Source organism: Cebus imitator, unplaced genomic scaffold (genome assembly GCF_001604975.1).
Source record: "Cebus imitator isolate Cc_AM_T3 unplaced genomic scaffold, Cebus_imitator-1.0 Scaffold158, whole genome shotgun sequence".
NCBI lineage: Eukaryota > Metazoa > Chordata > Mammalia > Primates > Cebidae > Cebus > Cebus imitator.
The window spans coordinates 668,259-692,524 of NW_016107473.1; the positions used below are offsets into that span (position 1 = coordinate 668,259).

At 36.4% G+C, this 24,266-nt stretch overlaps 1 protein-coding gene across 2 annotated transcripts in view; it reads left to right on the top strand.

Annotated features, from left to right (window-relative positions):
* GPC5 (glypican 5) overlaps positions 1-24,266 on the top strand; it is a 1,400,898-nt gene that overhangs the window by 340,475 nt on the left and 1,036,157 nt on the right. The window contains exons 5-6 of one of the 2 annotated variants that reach the window (XM_037743888.1): positions 4,714-4,839; positions 22,672-22,891. In XM_037743888.1, the coding sequence (XP_037599816.1) occupies positions 4,714-4,839; positions 22,672-22,810 (265 nt within the window). In that variant the 3' untranslated portion in view covers positions 22,811-22,891. Of the gene's footprint in view, positions 1-4,713; positions 4,840-22,671; positions 22,892-24,266 lie in introns of those variants that run through there. The other variant, XM_017543578.1, reaches the window with a different exon arrangement.

Below are 24,266 nucleotides of genomic sequence, written 5' to 3' on the forward strand. Positions count from 1 at the left end.
CCTCCTGAGTAGCTGGGATTACAGGCATGCGCCACCATGCCCAGCTAATTTTTCGTATTTTTAGTAGAGACGGGGTTTCACTGTGTTGACCAGGATGGTCTCGATCTCTTGACCTCGTGATCCACCTGCCTCGGCCTCCCAAAGTGCTGGGATTACAGGCGTGAGCCACCGCGCCCGGCCTGCATTTTCTTTAACCTCTCAGAATGGCATCTTATACTGTGAAGAATCTTTCTAATTTCAAGTTCACTCATTCTTTACTTTTCATAGCGCTTTAACTTTGAGGTTTTCTTCCTTTGCTCTTTCCACTTTCAACTCTCTTTGGCTTTTTATTGCTGCATATTACTTTCCTGAGGGATTTTCTCCATGTCCATTATTTTAGTCACTACCTGTCTGGGTGGTGGGTCTCACATCACATGTCCAGTCCACTAAGTTCCAAGGTCACATCTTTAACACAGACTTTCATGATATGCACTGTTCTTGAACCAGTAGCATAAACATCACCTGAGTGCTGCTTTGAAATGTACAACCTTGAGCCCTGCCCCAGAACTGCTAATCTGAATCTGCATTTTGGTAAGATCCCCTGATGAGATTTACACCAATAAGTTTGAAAGTAGCATTCTATTTGATTTCTCTATCTAGACATTCCAAAGAAATCTCAAACTGAACATGTTAAGAATGAAATCATTAATTCCTTAGTCTTCACTCATTTATTAATTTGATGACTGTTTATTGGGGCTACGGTATGCAACACCACTGCTCTGTGATTTATAGCAGTGAACAAAACAAACAAAATCAACAACAAAATGTCTGCCCGCCTGAATCTTTCACTCTAGAGCCTGGAGACAGATGAAAACCATGAAGCCTGATCAATCCGTATATTACATACATAGGTGACTAGAAAGTGCTATGTGCCTTGGAAAGATGAAAGTATTGAGCAAGATAAAAATGATCATAAGTATAATGTGGGACACTGACACGGTGAGATTTCCCTTCCTTTATTTCTTATCTTGGGAATGACATGACCATCTCCTCACACGAGCAGCGGAAAACACAATTAGAAATTGCGTGTATGTCTTAACAGTCCTATTTTAACCTGTCAATTCTGGATTTCTAATGTCTTTCAAATCTTTCCCTTGTTTTTCTGTACACTAACAGACTCTTTCTCACCTCCTCAGCTTTTCCCCTTCTCCTTCATAGCCACCTAAGTGATCTCGCTGCTTTTCTACTCCCAAAGTGCTGCCATGATGATGATGACACCTGCTTGCTGGAAAACTTAATGATTCCCACTGCCTTTTGAATAAAACAGAAACATCTTATGATGATCAATAAGACTGATGAGAAAATAGTTTCTTCTTACCAATTTACTATAATTCATTCCCATAAACACAGTCCCCACAAATGAAACTGAATACTACCGGGATTTTCTTTCCTCTTACCCTTACTCACCCTGGCTTTTTGTTTGGTTTGCTTGTTTATTTTTCATTGAACACTGAAGCGCTACCTTCTTTTATAAGTATCTTCTCCATGTATTAAAATTAAAATCTTCTCTCTGCATTAAAATACATCTCTGTATTAAAATTTTACACTATTAACCCTGTATTATTATTATTATTATTATTATCATAGGTTTTCCTCAGAATGTGTGTTCTTAGAAGGCAGGGGCTCTCTGGCTTACCTGTGAATCCTTAATGCCCATAAAAAACTTAGTACTCAATAGTGTTTACTACTTTGTGACCAACAACTGATAAGCGATGCTTCATAGAATGAGTGGAAATCTTCTAGGATACAATCGTTTCAGAATAAATATGTACAAAGATATGAAGGTGTGTTTGGGAAACAAAATGCCTCACTTTTGTGGGGCCCTAAAGTGTGGTTTGGGTTGTTGCTGAAATTGAGATGAGACGGTAACTTGCACATCTTTCCAAGAAACTTGGATGTCATGCTGTGGAGAAGCCTTTGAAGGACTTTAAGTGAGTAACCTTGTAACCGGGGTGGGGCGCAGGGGCTCAGCTTCCTCCCAATCAATTGCCAAAGATGGAACTGGGATGCGAGCAGAGCTGCTGGGGCATCCCAAAGAGGCCTCCAGTTCCCCGATCTGTTGTGCCCAGGTCCTTTGGCCTCTCTTGCCCCAGGAACGGGGGAAGGGGCCCTGGAGGCCCGGTGAACTGTTGGAATAAATATCATGGACCCAGAGAGTTTAGCAGAGAGAGATTTATTAGGCAGAGAGAGAGAAAGACAGAAGGAGCAAAAGAGCTTCCAGGCTGCCCTGGGAGGGGAATCTGGAGGGGATATCCACACATGTAAGGGGCAGTAGGTTTTTAACCCTGAAGTTATTCCCGTCCCATTTATGTTCTTGTCCGATGAGAGGAGTTCTTTCAAACTTCCCCTGGAGTGATTGATCTTTGACTTTGATACTGGATTAGCTGCTAGGTCCACAACAGAGACACTTCCTCCCAGAGCTTTTGGAGGGCTTTTTGAACAAAGAAGCTCACCTGGAATTTCTACCTAGCTCCGTGGGAAAGGCAGACAAAGAATTTTATGTTCCCGGATGGGAAGTAGATGGAGGCATGGAGCTGGCAAGCTCTTGCTTTTGAAACCATGCCCCTTGTGGATTCGGTTTTCCTTAACACAGTCCCTCAACATAATCTGTGGAAAATCAAATTTGAATTTTAGAAAGTGGCTGCTATTGAGAATGGGAAGAGACTGGAGGGATGTCATCTTAGGGTAGTAAGTCCAGGGAATGATGGTAGGGCTTGGACTAAAGCAAAGGCAGTACAGCCATGGGAAGGAAGACTGGAAAAGAAAGACATATCACTTTCCCCATGAGGATCTATTGATTGTGAAGGGAGAAGTGAACCTGGTCCTGTCCACCAAGACTGAAATAGTTGATTTAGGGTCCATAAAAATATATTCAGTTTTTCATCAACAAAGTCTCAGCATTCCTTCAGTTTGGGCCTGGTCTGTTCATTTCTAGAAGACTCTTTGATTCCAAACAGGTGATCATTTATATTGAATAAAATTTAGAACAGGAGTCACATATTCTGCCATTCATTAAACCCCACCTTTCTAAAAAAGAATTAGTCTGCTTCCTCAATTATGTTTTAGTAGCTGCAACATATAAATTGATATTTGTTCATGCATTCCAATTAGTAGAGATATGGCCATCTTTGAGAGACTTATTTTCTGGCAAAGGAAACTGACCGAAAGTAGTAAATATGTAATATACTTACTGTGCTATCAAGAAAATAAAGCCTTTGATGTCATCACTCTAAGTTAGAGTTAAGTCAGATTTGTGCTTTTCGCAACCACTTTATCACGTATCTTGTCCAGCTTTTCTAAAAACTTGTTTAAATACTCACCAAATACTTGTACTAAAAACTTCCTATTTTCTTATTTTCCGAGTTTTGATGTTACATATTTGAAAATAATATTTATCTTTTTTTGTAAATCAACTCCAGCAATATTCACAAATAATTCTTTAAAAATCAATAAGTGTGTATCCAGCCTGGGCAGCATGGCAGAATATCATCTCTTAAAAAAATGAAATAAAATAAAATAAAAATAATAGGAGAGATGACTAAAAATTAATGAAATTGAGCAACAGAGCTGAAAAAAATGAGATTTCATTCAAAAAAAGTTACTCCAGCTATAATTTAGAATTGCCCTTCTTCTTTGATTTCATTTTTAAACAAATTATATTTTAAATTTTAATGCGGAATGACATTTCATAATGCTACATTTTAACCACTTATTCCATGAATTTCTAAAGTTTACTTTCCTTCCAACATTTCCTTCTTCTGTCCCTTTTTCTGATCTAGAGAGCATCTTCTATGATCAGGCTAGGGCTTTTCATTTCTTTTTCCAAAACAATCGTGTATGTCAAAAAAAAAAAAAAATCATAATGAAGGCCTTTAGGGTTTGGCCTTTTGAAATCTTAAAACTCAAGTTCTGGTTTTCCAAAGCATTGGTTTTAGAACTCCAAAGTTTTTGCTTTCTAATTAAAACAAAACAGAACAAAAAACCCTGCTTTTTGTTGAATTTTTCCTCCCATAATTGATATGGAGAAGGAAAATAGTGTGGGAGGAAAAAATCCTAATTAATATATTGAATATTATTCCTTCCATTAACTTTTATTTTCATGGTTCTGAAATATCTTGCATTTCTGGGTTTTGAGTTATATTTTACAAAGACATTACTTTATGCTCTTAGATCCCAAGAGTATCCAAATAGGAAAATAACCTGCTACACTTTTCATCAGTAAGCAATCACTTGGCATGTTCTAAGTCTCTGATATTTTCCACAGGAAAAAGAAAATTATTAATACGCTCATAGTGGCTTAGATGACAGCAGGTAGTGAGGACTTTTAGGGAGGCTAAATGATGTGATGTTTGTCTGTGTGCATCAGTATGTACTATTCCCAACCTCTTGGATGTGGAGTTATATAAGATTTATACCCAGTGAACACTTTTATTCCAAGAATAATTTCAAATACTAGCTTTTTTTTTAAAAAAAAAAACATGTGTTTTCATCATGGTGGTAAGAAAAGTATTTAAAATATATGAACGTAAACAGAGAAAAAAATTATATTCTAAATATTATGCATAAAAATATAAAAATTACATCCTAAACATTATGGATGACAATATATATCATTTTTGATGGCCTTTATTGTGAGTGTTTGGTTTTAATTGTTTTCTTTCTTCTTCTGTTTAGAGAATTTATCAACAGCCTTCGACTGTACAGGTCATTCTATGGAGGCCTAGCTGATCAGCTTTGTGCTAATGAATTAGCTGCCACTGATGGACTTCCCTGCTGGAATGGAGAAGATATAGTAAAAAGGTATTTTATGTGGTCTGTGAAAACCTGATTACTTCCATCTCTGCTTTCTTTTCCTGAATCTTAAGGGGATTACTTCAGGCTTAACTTTGTCACACAGTGTACAGTCTACCTTAAATATTTGTCATTAGTTGGTTAAAAAACAAAGAAGAGAGCAACAAAACTTGATCCTTTTAGGTATCTCAAAACTATAATAGCATTCTGTGGTATGTTGAAAGTCTTCTCTTTCACCTATCTATGACTTACCTAACAATCCTAATTTTGAATTAAATACCATTTATTTTTTATCTGGTCTGTCTGTTGTTAACCAAATATTGTATTCCTTTTTAGTTTAAATTCATGAATATTAGAAAGTGAGGAAATTAAGTGAAATGTGGATACCTATACAAAGATTCATTGGTATATGGATATGTGTCTCAACTATGTTAATATGTCCATCCTACAATGGTCTGGTAGAAAGAAAGAAAGAGAGGGTGTGTGTGTGTGTGTGTGTGTGTGTGTGAGAGAGAGAGAGAGATAGAGAGAGGGAGAGGGAGAGAGAGAGACGGACTATGTAACAGTGGGGGCATATATGTATATATACATACATACATACATATATCTGTTTGAGGCATTGTCAATTATTCTCAAGCTTAGAAGTGAAACTCCACTTTTACTTTTCTTTCCTCCCGGTCTAGAATTTCTTTGACAGTTTCTTTTCCTTTATTTCCTGACAGTACTTTCAAGCAATCTCCTGACCTTGAGAAACTCATAAATTCTCCCTCTGTGGTCAATTAAACTGGTTGGGGAAAAGTCCCTTGATTTGCCAATACTCGTGGTTATTATAGAATGAAGCATAATGAGGTTTTGTGTTTGGATTTGAATCTGTTAAATTATGAAATAAATATATTTTTATTTATACATTTTACTTTTTCGATTTGAATCATTAAAAAGTATACTTTGGATTTGAATCTATTAAAAATGGATTTTTGAGCAATCTATAAAAAAGAGAGATGGGCTGTTAAGCTTCCTGACTGATATGGTTTGGCTGTGTCTCCACCCAAGTATCATCTTGAGCTATAGTCCCCATATTCCCCATGTATCCTGGGAGGGACCTGGTGGGAGGTAATTTAATCATAGGGATGGTTTCCTCCATCCTATTCTCGGGATAGTGAGTTAATTCTCAAGAGATCTGATGGTTTTATAAGAGGTTTCCCCCTTTGTTGTGCACATATACTTCTCTTTGCTGTTGCCTTGTGAAGAAGGACATGTTTGCTTCCCCTTCCACCATGATTGTAAATTTCCTGAGGCCTTCCCAGCCATGCTAAACTGTGAATCAATTAAACTTCCTTCCTTTGTAGATTACCAAGTCTTGGGTATTTCTTCATAGCACTATGAAAATGGACTAATATATTGACTTACAAATAAACCTACTCTATATGCATATAGGTGGTTAAGTTACCATGAAAGTGATGAGTTTATTTAAAATGTTATTTAGCAAATTAACTTTGCTATGATAAACATATACAATAATCAATTTTTAATAGAAATTTATATAACAAAGCTGTTCATTTCTGGGTTATCATTTTCATTATAGTTAAAAGCTATGTTTTTGAAATATTAAATGATTATTTTATTAATATCCTAACTGAATACCTGAATATCTCATAGAGACTTAGAGTTCAAAGAAAACAATTATTGAAGACGAAATATGTATTTAAATGTAAATAAAATAAATATTTGGCTGATATGGCTAGTGTTCTTTTTTTATAATGCACCTTGGATGTTGCAATGTAAGAATTTTGCAAATATCTCTTTATTGGTTTTACTGAGAGAAGCAATAGCATTCTCATATTTTGAGCTCTTAGTGTATTCATATCAATAGCATTTCTGCATCTTAGATCTAGTAATTAAATTCTACTTTGACATAATATTTTTTTCAAATTGTTCATACTGGAATAGAACTTTTTGTATATTTCTACAAAGATTGAAGAGAAACTCATGGTGATTAATAAAAAATTTATTATATAATATACATATAGTTAATATATTAAATTATATTATGTTGTATTATATTATCTGAATCTACAGCTGCTAGAAACTTAGTTTGAATTTGTCCTATTCCTTTCTTTATTAGTTGATCTGGAGTTTGTGTAACGGGAAATACTGTTGGAGAAATCAATGATTTGGGAAAACCTTTTAGAGTGATAGTATATTCAGCTCAAAGAATGTATTTTATTCTACATAATATATTTTTAAAGACCTCATTCATGGATTATGAATTTTAAAAAAGCACATAGTTAGCAAGGATTCGCCATGAAAACCGTCCACATTTCTGAGAAGCGAAGTGTGTGATTCTTAGTATTTTCCTTTGCTGCCAGCCCATGCCTTCCCTTTCCTGTACCACCACGAACTCCTATTAGCCACTTCTAAGTGCATAGAGACTCCAGTCTCTTGTGAACAAGCTTCACTGTGCCTTTAACTGTCTTCGAACAATTCTTCCCACCTCATCACCTTAATGGACATTTTCTCTTTCTTGAGCGTATTTTTCTCTTCCATTCCTGTCTCGCGGGTCCCAATCTATTCCTGTGCCCTTTGGTTCTCTGGGCCAGCTGATGAGCCTCACACACTCCTACCATCTCTAAGGCTATTTCCAGATTGAGTACATTTAACCTGATTATTCTATTACAGTGAACTAAGGGTTTCAGAAGCATTGCTTTATTCCCCTAATCTTTCACTTTTAATGCTCCAAGTAAGTTGATTGGGCTGTATCTCTTTTCTATTTGAGGTTGAGAAAACTCTGTGTCTTTTGACTTAAAAAATTAACTTAAATTTTAATTTTATTGATGATTCAGTCAATTCTTTAATGTTTTTTTTTCATTTTTAATTTTTATGTGTACACAGCAGGTATATATGAGGAACGTGTGATATTTTGATATAGGCATGCGGTGTCTAATAATCACAGCAGGGTAAATGAGGTATCCATCACCTCCAGCACTTATCATTTATAAACATTCCAATTATACTTTTAGTTATTTTAAAATGTACAATAAATTATTTTTGACTGTAGTCACCCTGTTGTGCTATCCAATATTAGATTTTATTCATTCTATCTAACTATATTTTTGTGCCCATTAATTAGCCACATTGCCCTCCTCCTGCTACTCTTCCCAGCCTCTGGTAACCATCCTTCTATTCTTCATCTCCATGAGTTCAATTGTTTTAATTTTTAGCTCCCACAAATGACTGAGAATATGTGAAGTTTACCTTTCAGCGCCTGGCTTATTTCACTCACCATAATGTCTTCCAGTTCCATCCCTTGATATAAATTTAGAATGGGATTTTTTTCCTCGATGCCAACTCAATGGTAAAATGTAAGTATCCATCAATTCTGGTTGATTGATTATGATGTCATGAAATATTACATAGCAGTCAAAATAATACATATTTATATCTGTTACTGTGGAATGATGTCAAATAATTAAACAAAATTAGCTAGAAACAGGATAATATATATTTTACCAGCAGATTTGAAAACATAAAATAGATATAATATTGGCTCTGCATAGAATGTTTCTGGAAAGTGAGAAGGAAATTAATATGCCTGAATTTAGGAGAAAGTACTAGGGGGCGAGGGGGAAGTTTTATTTTTTAATTTGTATTGTACATACTTATTTTAAATAAAAACAGGTGTTATAGTGATACAAGAATTATGGGCCATTATTGTTTTTTAAGTTTTACAGTTCTCTAAAAAAGTAAAAATTCACATTGTAAAAAGTGCTATTCATACATTTATTTTCTACTAATTCAGATTTTCCTAGTGATTTTGTGATATGATTTTGTAAAAGCAATAATACGTATGCTTCAGAACTGCTGGATTTATCTAGGAGACTTTCTAAATAAAGTCAAGTCCTGATCACTGTTACAATCTTAAATTATTAACCACTTTCTCTTTGAGAAAAAAAGTGAAGTATAGCAGTGATCTGTGGTGAAAAGCTCTAAGCAAGCCTCATATATGATATTCATTTCAGATACCTGCAGTTAGTTGAGGTAAATAATGCCATTTGGTTTTGAAGAAATGGACACCAAGTAAATGTATAGCACATTTGGGGATGATAGTGTGTGGTCCTTTCTTTATGATAGGTTATAATACTCATGGGGTTCATTCTAGAGGAATTAAGCCAAACACATCAATAGGCTAAATTGGTGGCCAAGATTACGTCTATTCTTCATTGCAAAAGTGAAGCAATTATTTTGGCAAGATTTCTTCTCCTGCAGCATTTTTAAAAAGGTGACTCATATGATTATTTATGTGCACAGACATTCTGCTTCAAAGACTAGGAGAGCCATGCAGACTATTTTAATATCATGATAGTCCTTTAAAGTTGTGTGAAATCACCTATGTGCTGATCAAAAGAGATGGAATTCCTTTGTGATTGTAGATGAAAATGTCTCAAATATTGGTAGCATGTAAAGGGTTTAATTTTTGAAACAAAATCTATTTAATTCAAATAACTTTGAAGACTGTATTCATATTATATACTGTAACACTGAGGTCAACGGTTCGAACGATTTCTGATTTAATATAAAAATATTATTGAAATTCATGTAGTCTGTATCTCTTAAAGTCTCTTTTATCTCCTGCTCGTCTCTTCATTACAAAACAACATTGTTCTCTGAAAGGCATGTTAGACTTTGTTCAGTTCTCTGTGATTGCAAAGTGATTGTTTGATGATTCCTTCTTTTCTTTCTGGGCATTGAAGTTCGAGTGACAGCTCCTTAATTACCAGGGTTTCCTTTTCCCTTTTGATGAACAGATAATCCTATAACTCTCCCTCATTCTCCAGGAATTGACCTCCACAATGACTCTTAAACTAGCCAGTGTCTGTTAAGTACCTTTTCCAGGAAAACTCTCAAACCATGTTTTTCCTCTGCCTTTATTCAGACACAAAAATCATTAACACAAAAGACTCCAGTGACCAAAGGTGTGGGTTTTTTTCACCACCCATCAAGCATCCAAAACCAGATGAGTGTCCTCGAATTCAATTCTGACACTATCAACCTGGAGATTCCACAGGCTGGGAGCTTAGTCCCTAAGACTGTCCCCCCTTTCAGACACCAGTTGCAAGTCCCAGCCTCCAGAACTTCTGACCAACTGGCTTCAAGTTGGAGTTTCTACAATCCCCTCTTTGGGTTCAATTAATTTGATGAAGCACGTCATGAAATTCAGAGAAACACTTATGTTTCCCAGTTGATTATCGAGGATATTACAAAGGATACAGATGAAGAGATGCCTAGGACAATGTATGGGGAAAGGGTGAGGAGCTGCAGTGTCCTCTGTGCAGCTGCCCTCCAAGAACTTCCTTGTGTTCAGCTATCCAGAAGTTCTTTCAACCTTGTTCTCTTGAATTTTTATGGAAACTTCATTATGGAGACATGATTAATTTTGCCATTGGCCATTGGTGGTCAACTTGACCTTCAGCCTCTCTCCCCTCCCTAGACATTGGTTGGTGGGTGGGGCTGAAAGTCCCAACCCTCTAATCATGCCTCTGTCTTTCTGAAGTGCCAGTCTACGTTAGCATACAAAAAGACAGCACTTTGACGATGCTAAGAATTTTAGCATACACCAAGAAACAGGGAAGAAGACCAAATATATATTTCACAATGTCATAGCACTTTGGTAAAATGAATATGCCACATTCTTTCTACTTCATCTTAAGGTGATGTTCCTGAGTACTTCTTTCATCCTCCAGTCTTCTCTTTTCTGGCTTTATGATAAGCTGACCCTTTTCCTCAACTGGTTGTGCTTGAGTTTTAAAATCAGATAAAAGAGAAAACTTTATAAATCTCTGAGAGTTTGTACTCTACCAATTATCGCTTTCTTTTCACCCAGGCAATGACAGTTTTCCTGACTATAGTTCTGTTAACCTCAATTTTTTTTTCTTTTACCCCTTATCTAGCTGGAAAGCCACTTCATTTTCGATCTTTCTTTATTCTTCCTGATTGTACAGCATTCAATTACATTTTTCCTTCTATTTAACATCTGTCCTAGTTTCCAAATGCTTTGATCTTCATTTCAAAAACAATCAGGTCTCAGAATTGTATGAATTTCTGAATTTTATTAATATAGCAACTGGTTGCTTTTCCTATGTTTCTTATGCAAAGGCTATATGTTCTTTATGACTTAAACATCAGCCTGTTTTCTATTTCTTTCTTTTTTTTCCGGGCAAATTCTATCGATCCAATCAGTTTCTCATATCCTTAACCTATACCTTCCTAATGATTATCATTATCATACCTATGGCCTATCATATTTGGTTTGTTTAAAAAGTATGATTTGAAGATTTCTTTCTCACTTCAGCAATCTACCATGGAGCTTGAAATGCCCCCAATTCACTGAATAATTTTCAATTAAATCAGCTTCTCCATGCAACTGTATATGCAGCTTTGCCAAACTCTCATTTTCAACTTGAATTTAGTGGGATGAATCCCCTCATTTGTGTTTCATTTCAACACCAAATGCGCTGTGACACCTATAATACTTTTTTGCATTTGTATGTCACACATCTTCTTTCTTCTTCTCTATTGCAATTTCTTTTGGAATAGAGCTCCTGTATTATCTGAGAGTTTAAGAATGATTAATATCATTGGACAGCTATGAGTAATTCTTTGAAGATAATAAGACTCTGGGGAAATGGCATTTTTATAAACATTAGTGAGAAGTAAGAGATTTGGGACTTTAGACTTGGTGATAACACTCTGATGGGTAATATGTGGGTCCAAAGTGAAGTTGAGTGCTTGAAAGAAAGATTAGATTAAGGGAGATGAATCATACAAGTTAAAATCTATGCTAACTCTGGATGCTGATTTTTTTTTTTTCTGGACAACTTTAAGACCGTGTATGTCTCACCGTATGCACTTTCATGGACATTTTGTGAAATGAGAGTCTAAAGAATGCCATGAATCTGACATGTTTTGGCTTAGAAACATGTTGGGTGGGATTATTCCTATCCAAAAGATGAGGCACTGGTCCACATGCAAAGACCTGCCCAAGGTCAAAACTCTGAGTTTACAGTGTTTAGTAAGAGGAGAACTGAAACGTTCTGCTCATTTGTGACAGAAATAAAAAGTGCGGTTTCAGATATGAAGAACTGTAGAATTCATCACATTGCAGATTACACATTCTAGGTTCAATTAGACAAGTACAGGTACGGCTGATGGTTTGGAATAAACATAAAATAAATCTGCAGCGTTCTTGGCTGTGTAATATCCCTATGGCACAGTCAGACTCTCTCAGCCTTCCTCTACGACACTTTCTTGGTAGGTAAATTTTACTTCAATGATAGTCCCTAAGTAGTTATCTCATTGTTTGGGTCTATAACAAATATAGCCGCCCCTTGGTATCCATGGGGAATTAAGTCCAGGACCTCTTTTAGATACCAGAACTCAAGGATGCTCAAGTCTCAGATATAAAATGGGGTAATATTTGCATATAATCTATGCATATCCTCCTATTTATTTTAAATTATCTCTAGACTAAATATAGTATCCAATACAATGTAAATATATTTGCAAAATGCAAATAGTTGTTATACTGTTTTTTTAAAACTTGGTATTGTTTTTTATTTTTCCTCTAATATTTTTGATTTGCCATTGGTTGAATCCTTGAACACAGTTGAATCCTTGATGTGGAACTGGTAGATACAGACAGCCAACTGTAATACAGGAGATGTTTGCAAGGACATGCACATTTTATCAACTTTGCTGCAAGTCCTGACATTCCTAACTACTGTTAGAGTCTAAAAAAATATTCATCATTCTCAGGTCAATATACACATTTTGGCCATTTCTAAAAATGCTCTGTGCATATGGCAATAATTGCATGGTATCTCATCTTCTGGGCTGAGACAGTTCTTCTATATCTCTCTTTAATGACTTATTGGCCTGGTAATCAGTTGTCTCTTGTTAAGTCTGTAATCATTACATTCAGAGAGCCAGACTCAGAAAGGTCTGAGTAGAAATATTAAAGCCTCTAGGAATGCTGTTTTTAGCTTGTCACCAGAATAAAATCATGGCCAGTTATCAGAACTTTCATGGACACTATTATTGCCCGAAGGATCTTTCATTATGAATTAGTTCGATAAACAGTGTAAATTCAGTAATGAAAATGTCCAATCCAACCTAATAATCAGAAGTGTGAAATTCACTTATTTTTTGTTTTTCCCCTTCCCAAGTTAGGTTCTGCTTCAGTCTGAGAGTCCCTAGGTGGGGTGTGTATATGAACCAATTTAGGTTCATGTGCCAACCTTGCACTCTCCTTGTCCTTCAAACAACGTTTCTGACTCCCCTGTGCTTGGAGTTGGGAGGTTTGGAGCTGGGAGAAAGAAGGGGTGAGAGAAGAAAACAGTCTTTGTGGCTGGTAATTTTATGATCTCTTATTGATGCTTTCTAGCCTGGCAGGTATTAATAACTGATGCCCTAGGGCTTTTGTGTGCCCAGGACAACATCTCCCCCCTGTACTTCTCCATCTGATGGTATCCTTTTGACGTTTTTCTGCTGAGATCTTTTGGTGGGTTCCTTTTCTCCCACATCATCTATTCTCGCCCACGGAAACCTTCCCTCTCTTTTCTGCTTTTGGTGGAAATTCAGCCTACACCTAATGCAGTTGCCTGTCTTCACTCTGCCACTAGACAGCCAACTTCCACTACAAGAGTGGGCTGCCTTCCATTTGCTTAGGTCTAGGCCAACCACCAGCCCTCTTAGTCCTTCCAGCTCCAAGGATCCTTCAATGCATCTGCCACTTAGAACCGATGAATGAGGGAATGCCGTAGCAGTTCAACCAGCTTTCTTCAAACAAGTTCTCTGCTTTGACCTCTTCAATCCTTTTATTCGGTTAAGGTGGATGTCAAACTGTGGGACTCAAAACAAGGGTACAGTCATCCATTTATCATGTCTAGCACCTCACTGAAAGTGAGGGGTATATGCCATCTATTGTCTCCTGTTCTCAGCTGAAATGGAAACAGAAAGAGTACTATTTTAGTACCCTTTTCCATGTATTTGGAAGTGGTGCAGAGAAGATAGAAAACTAGTTTCTAAATTTGAGAAACTGCAATAGACCTTGAATGGAATGCAAAGGTATATGACATGTTGTCCCAATCTTTAAGGGACTTGGAATCTAAAAATGGTAGAAAACATGTTCACAGCAAAAAGAAGTATACAATTCCACAGAACTTTCAAATAGGGGAACATTCTTTTTTGATTGAGAGAATTAAAAAGCATTTAATGGAAGAGGTAGTATGTGATAGGGGTTTTAATTCATTCAATTGAAATAAATTCTTTAAAATATTTATGGATGAGATGAGATAATGTCTGAAAATGCTTTAAAATAATTCAGTGAGTGGGAGAAGGAGGGTCATATTATATATGAAGTTTTCTAAGTAATCGTTGAAACTGTTTTATGGGAACAGAGTGTTATTCTATATTCTCTGTATATTTGTATTCATTTAAAATTCTATAATAAAACATACATACAAAAATATAGTAACACAAAAATAACTTTATCAGTGTCTACTCTTTCACAAACACTGTTCTAGATGCTGGGGATACAGTGATGGACGAAATAGACATGAGCCCATCTCTCATATAGATTCGGATACAGAAGAGAAGAACACAGAACAAATATTTACAAATGGGGATAATCTTTCAAGGTGAATGGAATTTTAATCAGCAGACTTGGAAGCAAGAAAGAGAGTGGGAGCAAATGCATTCTTGAGTGAAATGCTCTGAGTTTAATGGCCTCTACGTGGCATTATTTCCATTTGTATACAAACTTAGTATGTTTTCTCCTTCTCACTATTCTCTCTCATTTCAGTTTCATGGGCACGTCCTGATTATTTAGAATTAAGCCTTCTCTCTTTCATTATAGTGCAACCATTAATTCTCAAAGCCAATAAGGCTTAGTGGTTAGGAACAGCTTCAGGAGCCATGCTACTAAGGTTGTCAATAAAGATTAACCACTTACCAGTGATGTGAACTAAGGCATGTATATTAATCTCTACATCTGTTTTCTTATCTTTAAAATTTGAATGAAAGTAATACCTATCTAATATTGGAAAAATAAATGAGTTATTCACATAAACCATTTAGAATCCTAGATATAATGTAGTAAACGATCAATAAGCATTAAATCATGTTATTATTAAATAAAATATGCTCATTCACTTCAATGGAAATAAAACTCAATTGGCATTTCCTCTTCATTAGATAGGTTCTGTCTTGGATCAGAAGACTTCCATTTGTAAGACCAAGGCATATGTGAAGTTTCTTTTATGAGTTAATAAAAATTAGCATTAGGGATTTGGTATTGGGCATCAGAGATAGTCCCTTATCAATACTTTAAATGGTTATTTCATTGGCACTGAAAACGGCGAAATTATATCATAATAGGCAGTTCATCAGATACTCCAGATGGAGAGTGATAGTCTGTCTTGAGCCCATGCAATGTATCAGTGTTTTCAAGGGAGAACTCAAAGTTAAGATACAAAGATAAAGCACTGGAGAGATGAAAGTAGAACATTTATTTCTAACCAGTGGTTTGCGAATATTCACTCAGTGGTTAGTCTTAGAGCTGTTCTTAATGAACTACTAGTTGATTGGAAATAAATTTCTGAAGTCATGCTAAATTTCAGTATATCACACAACAGATTGTGTTGGGTGACACGGCAAGTTTAACACTGCTACAATTCTAGTCGTCTCCCTTCATCCACTGAATTCCCAAAGGAAATATGCATTTTTAAACAGAACCCCTAGGAAAAAATGAGGTTGAACATACGCTTTTCCCATGTGTCTACTCATTTTTTTGCCATGCCGACACAGTACAAAGATACTATTTTTAACTTGTTCCATGCGTCCAGAGGGTGAATAGAGGAAGATAAAAAGATAAAAGATAGCGAGATAAAAGTTCACTGAAGTGGAAACCTAAAGGACCTTTTCCCATCTGTTTGGCACAGAAGTTGTTATCTCTTTGGGAGTACAGATTTCATCACAGTTCCATAGACTTGTGACTTCCAGATTGTGTAATTGCAAAACAGCAGCAGCCTTCAAGGGCTCCAGGACACGTGTTTTTACTTTAGCCAGAGCAGTTTCTTATTCATCTTTCATTTTCATATTGAGGTTACACCTGAAAAGCTACTCCCTTTTCAGTAAAAATGGATGTAAGTTTGCTAAACTACAAAAATGGAAAATATTGCTTATTAGTCTGGTTCCAGTATTTCCATATCATAGCATATAAATTCATTGTTAATGATTTATTACATTTTAAAGTAAAATGCTAGAAAAGAGATTGAAAAAAATATTCACCTATTCATAATATATTTTTCTTCAAATAGACTACAGTGTAGTCTAATTGAATTTATAAGATTAGCTCATCAGATAGCACATTTTATTGTCCAACCATCCAAATCCTTTTCTGATGCATTTTAAAAAACAAATAAATTTGTTAGATGTTATTGAAAAGACTTCTACACGATTTGATTTGAAATTACTTTTACATTAATTAATGCCACATTTTGGATTGCATGATTAATATAATTATATTTTTGTGGCTTCAATTATGTATAAAACGATTAAAGATCAAACTCTGAAAGTAGATTGTCTAAACACACCCACAAAAATTATTTGTATGCATCTACTTCTTCAGAAAAATAAAGAAATAAAAATATTTTCTCATTTCAGAATAGTCATGAAGAAATGAAATATTCAGAAAAAATGAAAAGTATAATATATGTGAAATATTGTTCATTTTTACATTGTTCTAGACAGAATCTAGACCTTTTTAGATATATTAGGTCATTAAATCAACAACAGTTTAGAATAAATTATTATTTGCAAGGAACTTGCCAGAATTTGCAGTCTTGAGTCCAGTCACATTATGGAGGCGAAGATCCTTCACTCCAAGTCTACTGGTTTAAATGTTAATAACATCAAAAAAATACCTTCACAGCAACATGTAGACTGGATACTACAGCCTAGCCAAGTTGCCATATAAAATTAATTATCACAGTAGTAATTTAGGTGAGGAATGAGATGACAAGTCTGTGCTCTCATGGAGCTGATGTCATAAAACTGGGGTTAGGGGTATGTTAGATTGAGTATCCAGGAAAACCTTCTCTGGAGAAATTACATTTAACCTGCATACGTGGGAAGATCTGATTTTTCCAAGTAGAGAGATTGCCATGCTTCATGTGTCTAAGGAACAGAAGGGAAATCAGCGTGTGTGGCTCAGGGTGATGCAGATGATGCTGGAGGATTGTCTAGAATGAGACTGCAGCTTGGGCAAGTTTCAGGTCAAATAAGCCTGGTTGCTTGGAATTTATTCTACGTGCATTGAGAAGTCATTGGCGGTTTTCAGCTGTAACATTGGGGGTAGGAGGAATCTGTTTTCCTCTGTATTCACACTCAAAACAGAACACTTCTGTGACCAGGTGTGTGGGAGTTTCTCCCACACTGACCAATTTTCCGGTTCTCTTTGAACACCAACTGTGTATTGAATAATTCAACTGAATTACCTCGTTAACCTGAGTTAACACAGACCTCACATGGTCTAAGGGCTTTGTCCCCTCACAAGATGCCCCCGACTTTAGATGTCAATCACAAGTAGTAGGTCCCCAGATTACTCACAACTTCCATATGACTTGGCTACAAATTGGAGATTCTCATGAGCCTCTCCTTGGGTTTTGTCATTTGCTAGAATGGCTCACAGACCTCAGAGTTACACTTTGCCTGTGTTTACTCTTTTATTATGATGGATGTAATTTATGAACAGCCAAAGGGTATAAATACATTGGGCAAGAAATGGAAGAAGAAATGTGGGGCTTCCAAGTCCTCTCTGGGCATGCCCTTCTCCCAGCACCTTCATATATTCAGCAACCTGGAAGCTCTCAGAACACCCTACTTTTAGGATTTTATTATGCAGGCTTTATCATGTAGACATAATCAATCAATCATTGAGTATAAATCAATCATCAACCAATTTACTCCATTCCCAGCTCCTCTCCTCTCTGGAGAATGGAAGTCAACCTGAAAGTTCCAAGCTTCTAATCATGATTGGGTTTTTCTGGTGACCAGCCCCCATCCAAGAGGCCATCAGGAATCACCTCATTAGAAAAAAAAGATGCTGCTGTCACCCAGGAAATTCCAGAGGATTTAGGAGGAATGTGTTAGATGCTTGCTCCTGTCACTCAGGAAATTACAAAGGTCTTAGACACTGTGTGTCAGGAAATGGGGTCAAAGACCAAATACTAGAACTGAAAATTATCCAAGCCACCACTATTTATAAGGGTTTTAGGAGCTCTGGACCAAAGACTGGGGATATTGCGTGTGTGTGTGTGTGTGTGTGTGTGTGTGTGTGTAGAGACACTTTTTTATTTCACACAAGCAAAGATTTACATAATTTGGATGCTTTATGGAGGGTAATTGTGAATATGAAGTTTGAGAGAAAACAAAAAGATCTTATTTCAAATTTGCCAATTTGTGTGTGGTATACGTGAGAGGAAGAATAAAAAAGAGAGCGAAACCAGAAACATACCTCTAAAGAATAAAAAGTTATTGTTCATAGTGAATGAAAGCCTTTCATGGTTGTGTTACCTGGAAAATATAAATCTTCTTTGCCAAGAAATGCGTAGCATTAAGAAACTACAAACACATAACCACACTGAGAATAAAACAGGTACAACTTTTCTCACAAAAGATTCCCGCCAGCCACTAAATGAATTAATTTGATCCTCAAATGAATTTTTAAAATGCTAAAACATCTAATAGAAAATTTGGCAAAGTGCATGAACAGATAGTTTTCAGAAACATGTAAGTGGCTTTTAAACAAAGAAACAAAATTCTCACCTTCAACGATAAACATCAAATAAATACAAATCAAATTAAAAATGAAATAACTTTTTTCACTTATATTTGCAAAGATCATTAAATTTGATAGTTCATAGCATTGACCAGCATGTAGAGAAAAAGGTATTTCAATATCCCAAAAGAGGGGAAGCTGTTCTTGTGTCTTAGAAGGGCAACTGGGCAACATATATCAATATTTCAAATACATGTGACCTTTGAATCCTTATTTCTGATTTAAAACTTCATTTTCAGGTATAGTAACATGTGAACAAAAGAGCATGAACTGCACACATTTTATACTAGCACAAGGTAAAACCACCAGAAGTATCCATTAGTAAGGAAATAATCAAATGGTTATAGCAGATTAAAATAAAGAATATAATTTTGATTTTTATAAAGAAGGAGGTAGCCTTACAGGTAGTGATATAAAAATGCTACAGAAGAGAGTTAAAAGACATGTGCAGAAAGAAAAGTTGACTGATTCTATTTCTATGTGCTTTTATAATTATTTTACCAAGTGCTTTTAGTTCTTTTCTAAGAAAGGAAAAAATTAAAAATATAATGATTCATAAAAATGTTAGAATCGTCATATATTTTTACAAAATACAGAAAGATGATATCTTACTTAGGAACAATATATTGAAAGTCCCATGCATTTCACATTAAATACAAGCACAAATTGTCAAACAAAATAAGAGCAAATAAAAGTTTGTTCAATAGTTCTTCAATGTGAGGTTTATAATTATTGGAGAAATGAATCGCACAAAGCAGAAAAAATATGGGTAGTTGCTGCACTATCATACCAGTGGTTTGGAGATTAAACAGTGGATGAGGCCAGGCGTGGTGGCTCAAGCCTGTAATCTCAGCACTTTGGGAGGCCGAGGTGGGTGGATCACGAGGTCAAGAGATCGAGACCATCCTAGTCAACATGGAGAAACCCCGTCTCTACTAAAAATACAAAAAAATTAGCTGGGCATGGTGGCACGTGCCTGTAATCCCACCTACTCAGGAGGCTGAGGCAGGAGAATTGCCTCAACCCAGGGGGCGGAGGTTGCAGTGAGCCCGAGATCGCGCCATTGCATTCCAGCCTGGGTAACATGAGCAGAACTCCGTCTCAAAAAATAAAATAAAATAAAAAACAGTGGAAGAGGACTGACTGGGAATAACAGAAAACCCTGTGTAATGTGTAATGGTGAGAATCAGATTAGGTTGGGTTCTACTTACACAGGTGTTCCTACTGTTCACACAGTGGGAATACTGACTAGGAATAACAGAACAGCTGTGTGAGTAGAACGCAACCTAATTTGATTATCACACTACACTCTGGATAAGGAGGTGGACAAGGACAAGAAGAGAACTTCGTCTTTGGTGGTGACAATTTTCCTTGCCTATTTATTTTATTTTAGTTCCTGTAGTTCCATATCAGAACACACAGAAGTTTCATCAGTGAATGATTTATTGTATTTTAATGTAACATGTGTCATAATCTTAGAAATTCATTGATGCTATAGTATGTAGAGAGCATAAGAGTGGTACAATTAAAAAAAATTTAAGTTAATCCCACATATTGAAAAGGCATGTGATGACACTTGGAAATTGGCTACAAATCATTAATTTGTATCTAAATTTCTTATATAAATCCATACATTCAGAAATGTTATTGTCAGTACATAATCATACATTTGGGTTTATTTTGAGAAGTTTACATATTGGTTTGCCATTTTTTGTTTTCATATAAGAACTCTACTCTTCCCTTATAATTTTTTTATTTCATCTAATTACTTCATCAAGAATATAGGTATTTCTTTCAATATCACCTAATTTATTAGAGAAGAAGGAAGATGTTTAAAAGAAATACCAATTATATTCCATAAAGATTAAGGAGAAATGCAGTGCAACACTCCCTGAAGGAGACATGGAAAAACTTTTAAGAACTTATGACCCCTGGAGATAGCCTTTTATTTTCCAAGTCTCAAGTGCCGTAGTCTCCAGAATGTGGTCCCAAAATTCTCAGGTTCTCAACTCAGACCTCTAGTGAATAAAAATCCCTGAGAGTAGGGTCCTGGATTCTGTTTTAGGGAGCTCTCCAGATGATTCTGATGAGCACAAAGGTTTGGAAACCACTGCCTTTGGCCATCACAATTCCTTTTTTGGATAATTATTTTTTCCTAAGATTTTAGACTATTAAAAAAAATAGGCCGGGCGCAGTGGCTCATGCCTGTAATCCTAGAACTTTGGGAGGCCGAGGTGGGTGGATCACCTGAGGTCAGGAGTTCAAGAGCAGCCTGGCCATCAGGGTGAAACCCCACCTTTAAAAAAAAATAGAGAACACATTTGCATTGCAAGGCACTTTGGATTTCATGATATGACTACTCTTACCGTAGAAATGATGTGAGATATTTGTTTTACTATTTTAGAGCTGATTTGGCATCTAATGGGATTCCATCTTGATGTACAGAGTACCTTCTACATAATGAATTTTGCATTTCAGATGGATGAAGCCTTTAACACAGACAGAATTTTAAGTATTGCATATTTCTGGAAGAAAAGCATTGATCATATCCTCCTTAGATATTTAGTATCACCGATGGAAATTAATTATTTAAGCCACATTCAGATCTGTAACATTGCTCAGGAAGTACAGTATTTAAAAATCATTGCTTTTTCATACAAATGTACATAATGTAGAGAGTTTTGTGTGATAATGGCTATTTTTGGATATTTAAATACTGACAATAATAGACTGCTGAGTAACTGAAAATAGACATAAAGTAAATATCAGTCATATCTGTTCTTAGTCTAGCATCTCCAGGAAAACAATCTGGAAGGAAAATTCATGGTTTATTAATGATAAGATTATTTAATTTGGAAGACATAAATTAGAAATAAATACCATCTCTACAGAAGGTTGAATTTATATACAATTTTTAGTGCAGATGTTCTGGTTAAAGATTACTCCATGTTTTGAATGTGATAGTTTCAATATGATCTGGTTCTACAATTTAAAAATATTATTTGACCAAAAGTTCTTGCCTAGTCCAGACCAATAGATCAGGCTATTTGTAGAATGTAAAAGCTTGAGGATTAAGCAGCTAATTAGGAATTTATTCATGCAGACATGCAAGTCAGCTTCTCTTTGGGACTCCATCCAAGTCAACACAGAAAGCCTCAAGACGAATGCACAAAGCTGATCCATTAGCCTATATAATGACATAATTTATCATTCTTTCTCCTATGTGTCTTTTGGGAGCTATTTAGCAACAAACTTTATTATTATTTTTATTATTTACTTATCTTAAAAAGTTCTTAATGCTATTCCTGGGAAAACGCATTGTTGTTTTGGGATTCCTAATTAGCAATTTCCTGTTCATTTTACTTGCAAATGCATTGCTTTTCTCTCTGGAAGTTTTGTAACAGCCAGGATTACAAAGTGTTCAGCTTCCTGAAGATTTCAGCAACCAAACAAATGTTGAAATTTTAATTCAAAATAAACTGAAGAGCAATTTACAGGTGGTAGAGTATAGAGAGAAATCGCACCTGTTCAGAGGGTTCTTACTGAAAGAATGTGAATATCAAGACTCTGTCTCTTGTCCGTCGAGATGAAGCAGATGATTTCTAACTGCATACAAATGAGTACAAATAACTTGACATCTTGAAGAGTGTATGCTGCTTCAGAAGAAATTCCCTACTGAAGAATTTCTATGTGATTTTAGCCTTCTCTGTTGATCATCAACGGATCTTTATTGGGTGCCCACCCTGTGTGAGGCTCTGAGCTACCGCATTAAAAATACATAGCAGTGATTTCCGCCGCCTTGGAGATCATAGCACCTGCGACAGCCTGTGAAAGATGGGTTGATGCAGAGCAGGGAGCTACAGGAGTATATCGGAGAAGCAGCCAGAAATCAGGCAGTAAGGACTTACAGTGGATATTCCCATCTCCGTTCTCCCCTTGACCTGCAGCACACCCATCCCCCTACTGCTGGAAGTGTTGGTGACAGCATCTCACTGCCAGTACCTTTTTCACAGAATTGCCGCCTGGCCCAAAGTCCATGCTCTGCTCCTCAGACACCCTTCGTACACACCAGTCATCAGGCAATGACTGAGGTTCAGGAGATGGGCCTACTCGCCTGAAGGTGAAACCAATTCTGTGCCATTTGTGTTTCATTACTTCCTGGTGGGATCAGAGGATCCTGATGGGATCAGAGGAAGCTAGACTTCAGCCCAGACCGCCTTTTTGCATAGCATTTGTCTCCTGCTTTATCCTGGCTTCCTCACTCCTCTTTACTGAGAGCACTACCCCCAATGAATCTCTTGACCAAGCAGCTACTTCTAGGGAAACTAATTTAACAGCGTGATTTTTCAGGGACATGCTGGATAAGTCAGAGCTAGCTAGGTGAAACAGGTAAGAGAAGAGAGAGTATCCCATACAGAGAAAACAGCAGCACATAGGGGACAAAGGAGGTCTGGTTAAAGAACAGAGTGATAGGCCGGGCGCGGTGGCTCATGCCTGTAATCCCAGCACTTTGGGAGGCCGAGGCAGGCGGATCACGAGATCAAGAGACTGAGACCATCTTGGCCAACATGGTGAAACCCCGTCTCTACTAAAAATACAAAAAAATTAGCCAGGAGTGGTGACACGTGCCTGTGGTCCCAATTACTCGGGGGGCTGAGGCAGCAGAATCTCTTGAACCCAGGAGGCAGAGATTGCAGTGAGCCAAGACTGCGCCACTGCACTCCAGCCTGGTGACAGAGCAAGACTCCGTCTCAAAAAAAAAAAAAAAAAAAGCAACAAAAAACAGAGTGATATGAGGATGGGACAGGGTTTAAAGGTTGTCAGGAGGTGGGAGCAAAGGAGTCATGAGAGATGAGTGGAAGACATTTAAAAATGTTTCAAGCAAAGTTACATCTACGTATGTTTAATGACAAAAAGTTATGAAAAATCCAGACTCTTACCTGGGTTTCAGTTTACATAATATATGTGATATTTGCAATAATTGCAGTTGTATTATTTCTCTATTTCTTGGGCTGGTGTCTTCATTTCACCATTTCTACTGCACTTGGGCCTCATTTTCCCCCCTCTGGATTTTTATTTACCTTTCCACCTGCTACCTCCCTTGAAAATGAATTCCCCACATGGGTGATTGTTATTTAGAAAATCAACAGTGCAATTCCTTGTGTACAAATCCCTTCACTGTATGCATTTTCTCTGCACTTCTAGATTTCTCTTTTTTCTACTTTCCGACACATGGATACACATCCAGGCATACAAAATGCCCTTTCGTGTCTCTGTGGTTTGGGGCAGGCATTTCAGTTGGAATTGTCTCTTCCTAATCTTTCAAAATCAAAAGTAAATGTTATCTCTTTATAAGACTTGAACTAATCATTTCTGTCTCTAGCTTCCCTTATGCATGGTGTATGCCCTAGTAATAGCATTTATCTAAGGCATCCTTTAATCAGTTGTTCAGATGTCTGTCACTTTTACTAGATTACTCCACGAGTGAGTGTCCCAGGTTTCATCTAAGTGAGAATCAGCTATATCTGACTAAGTGAAACTG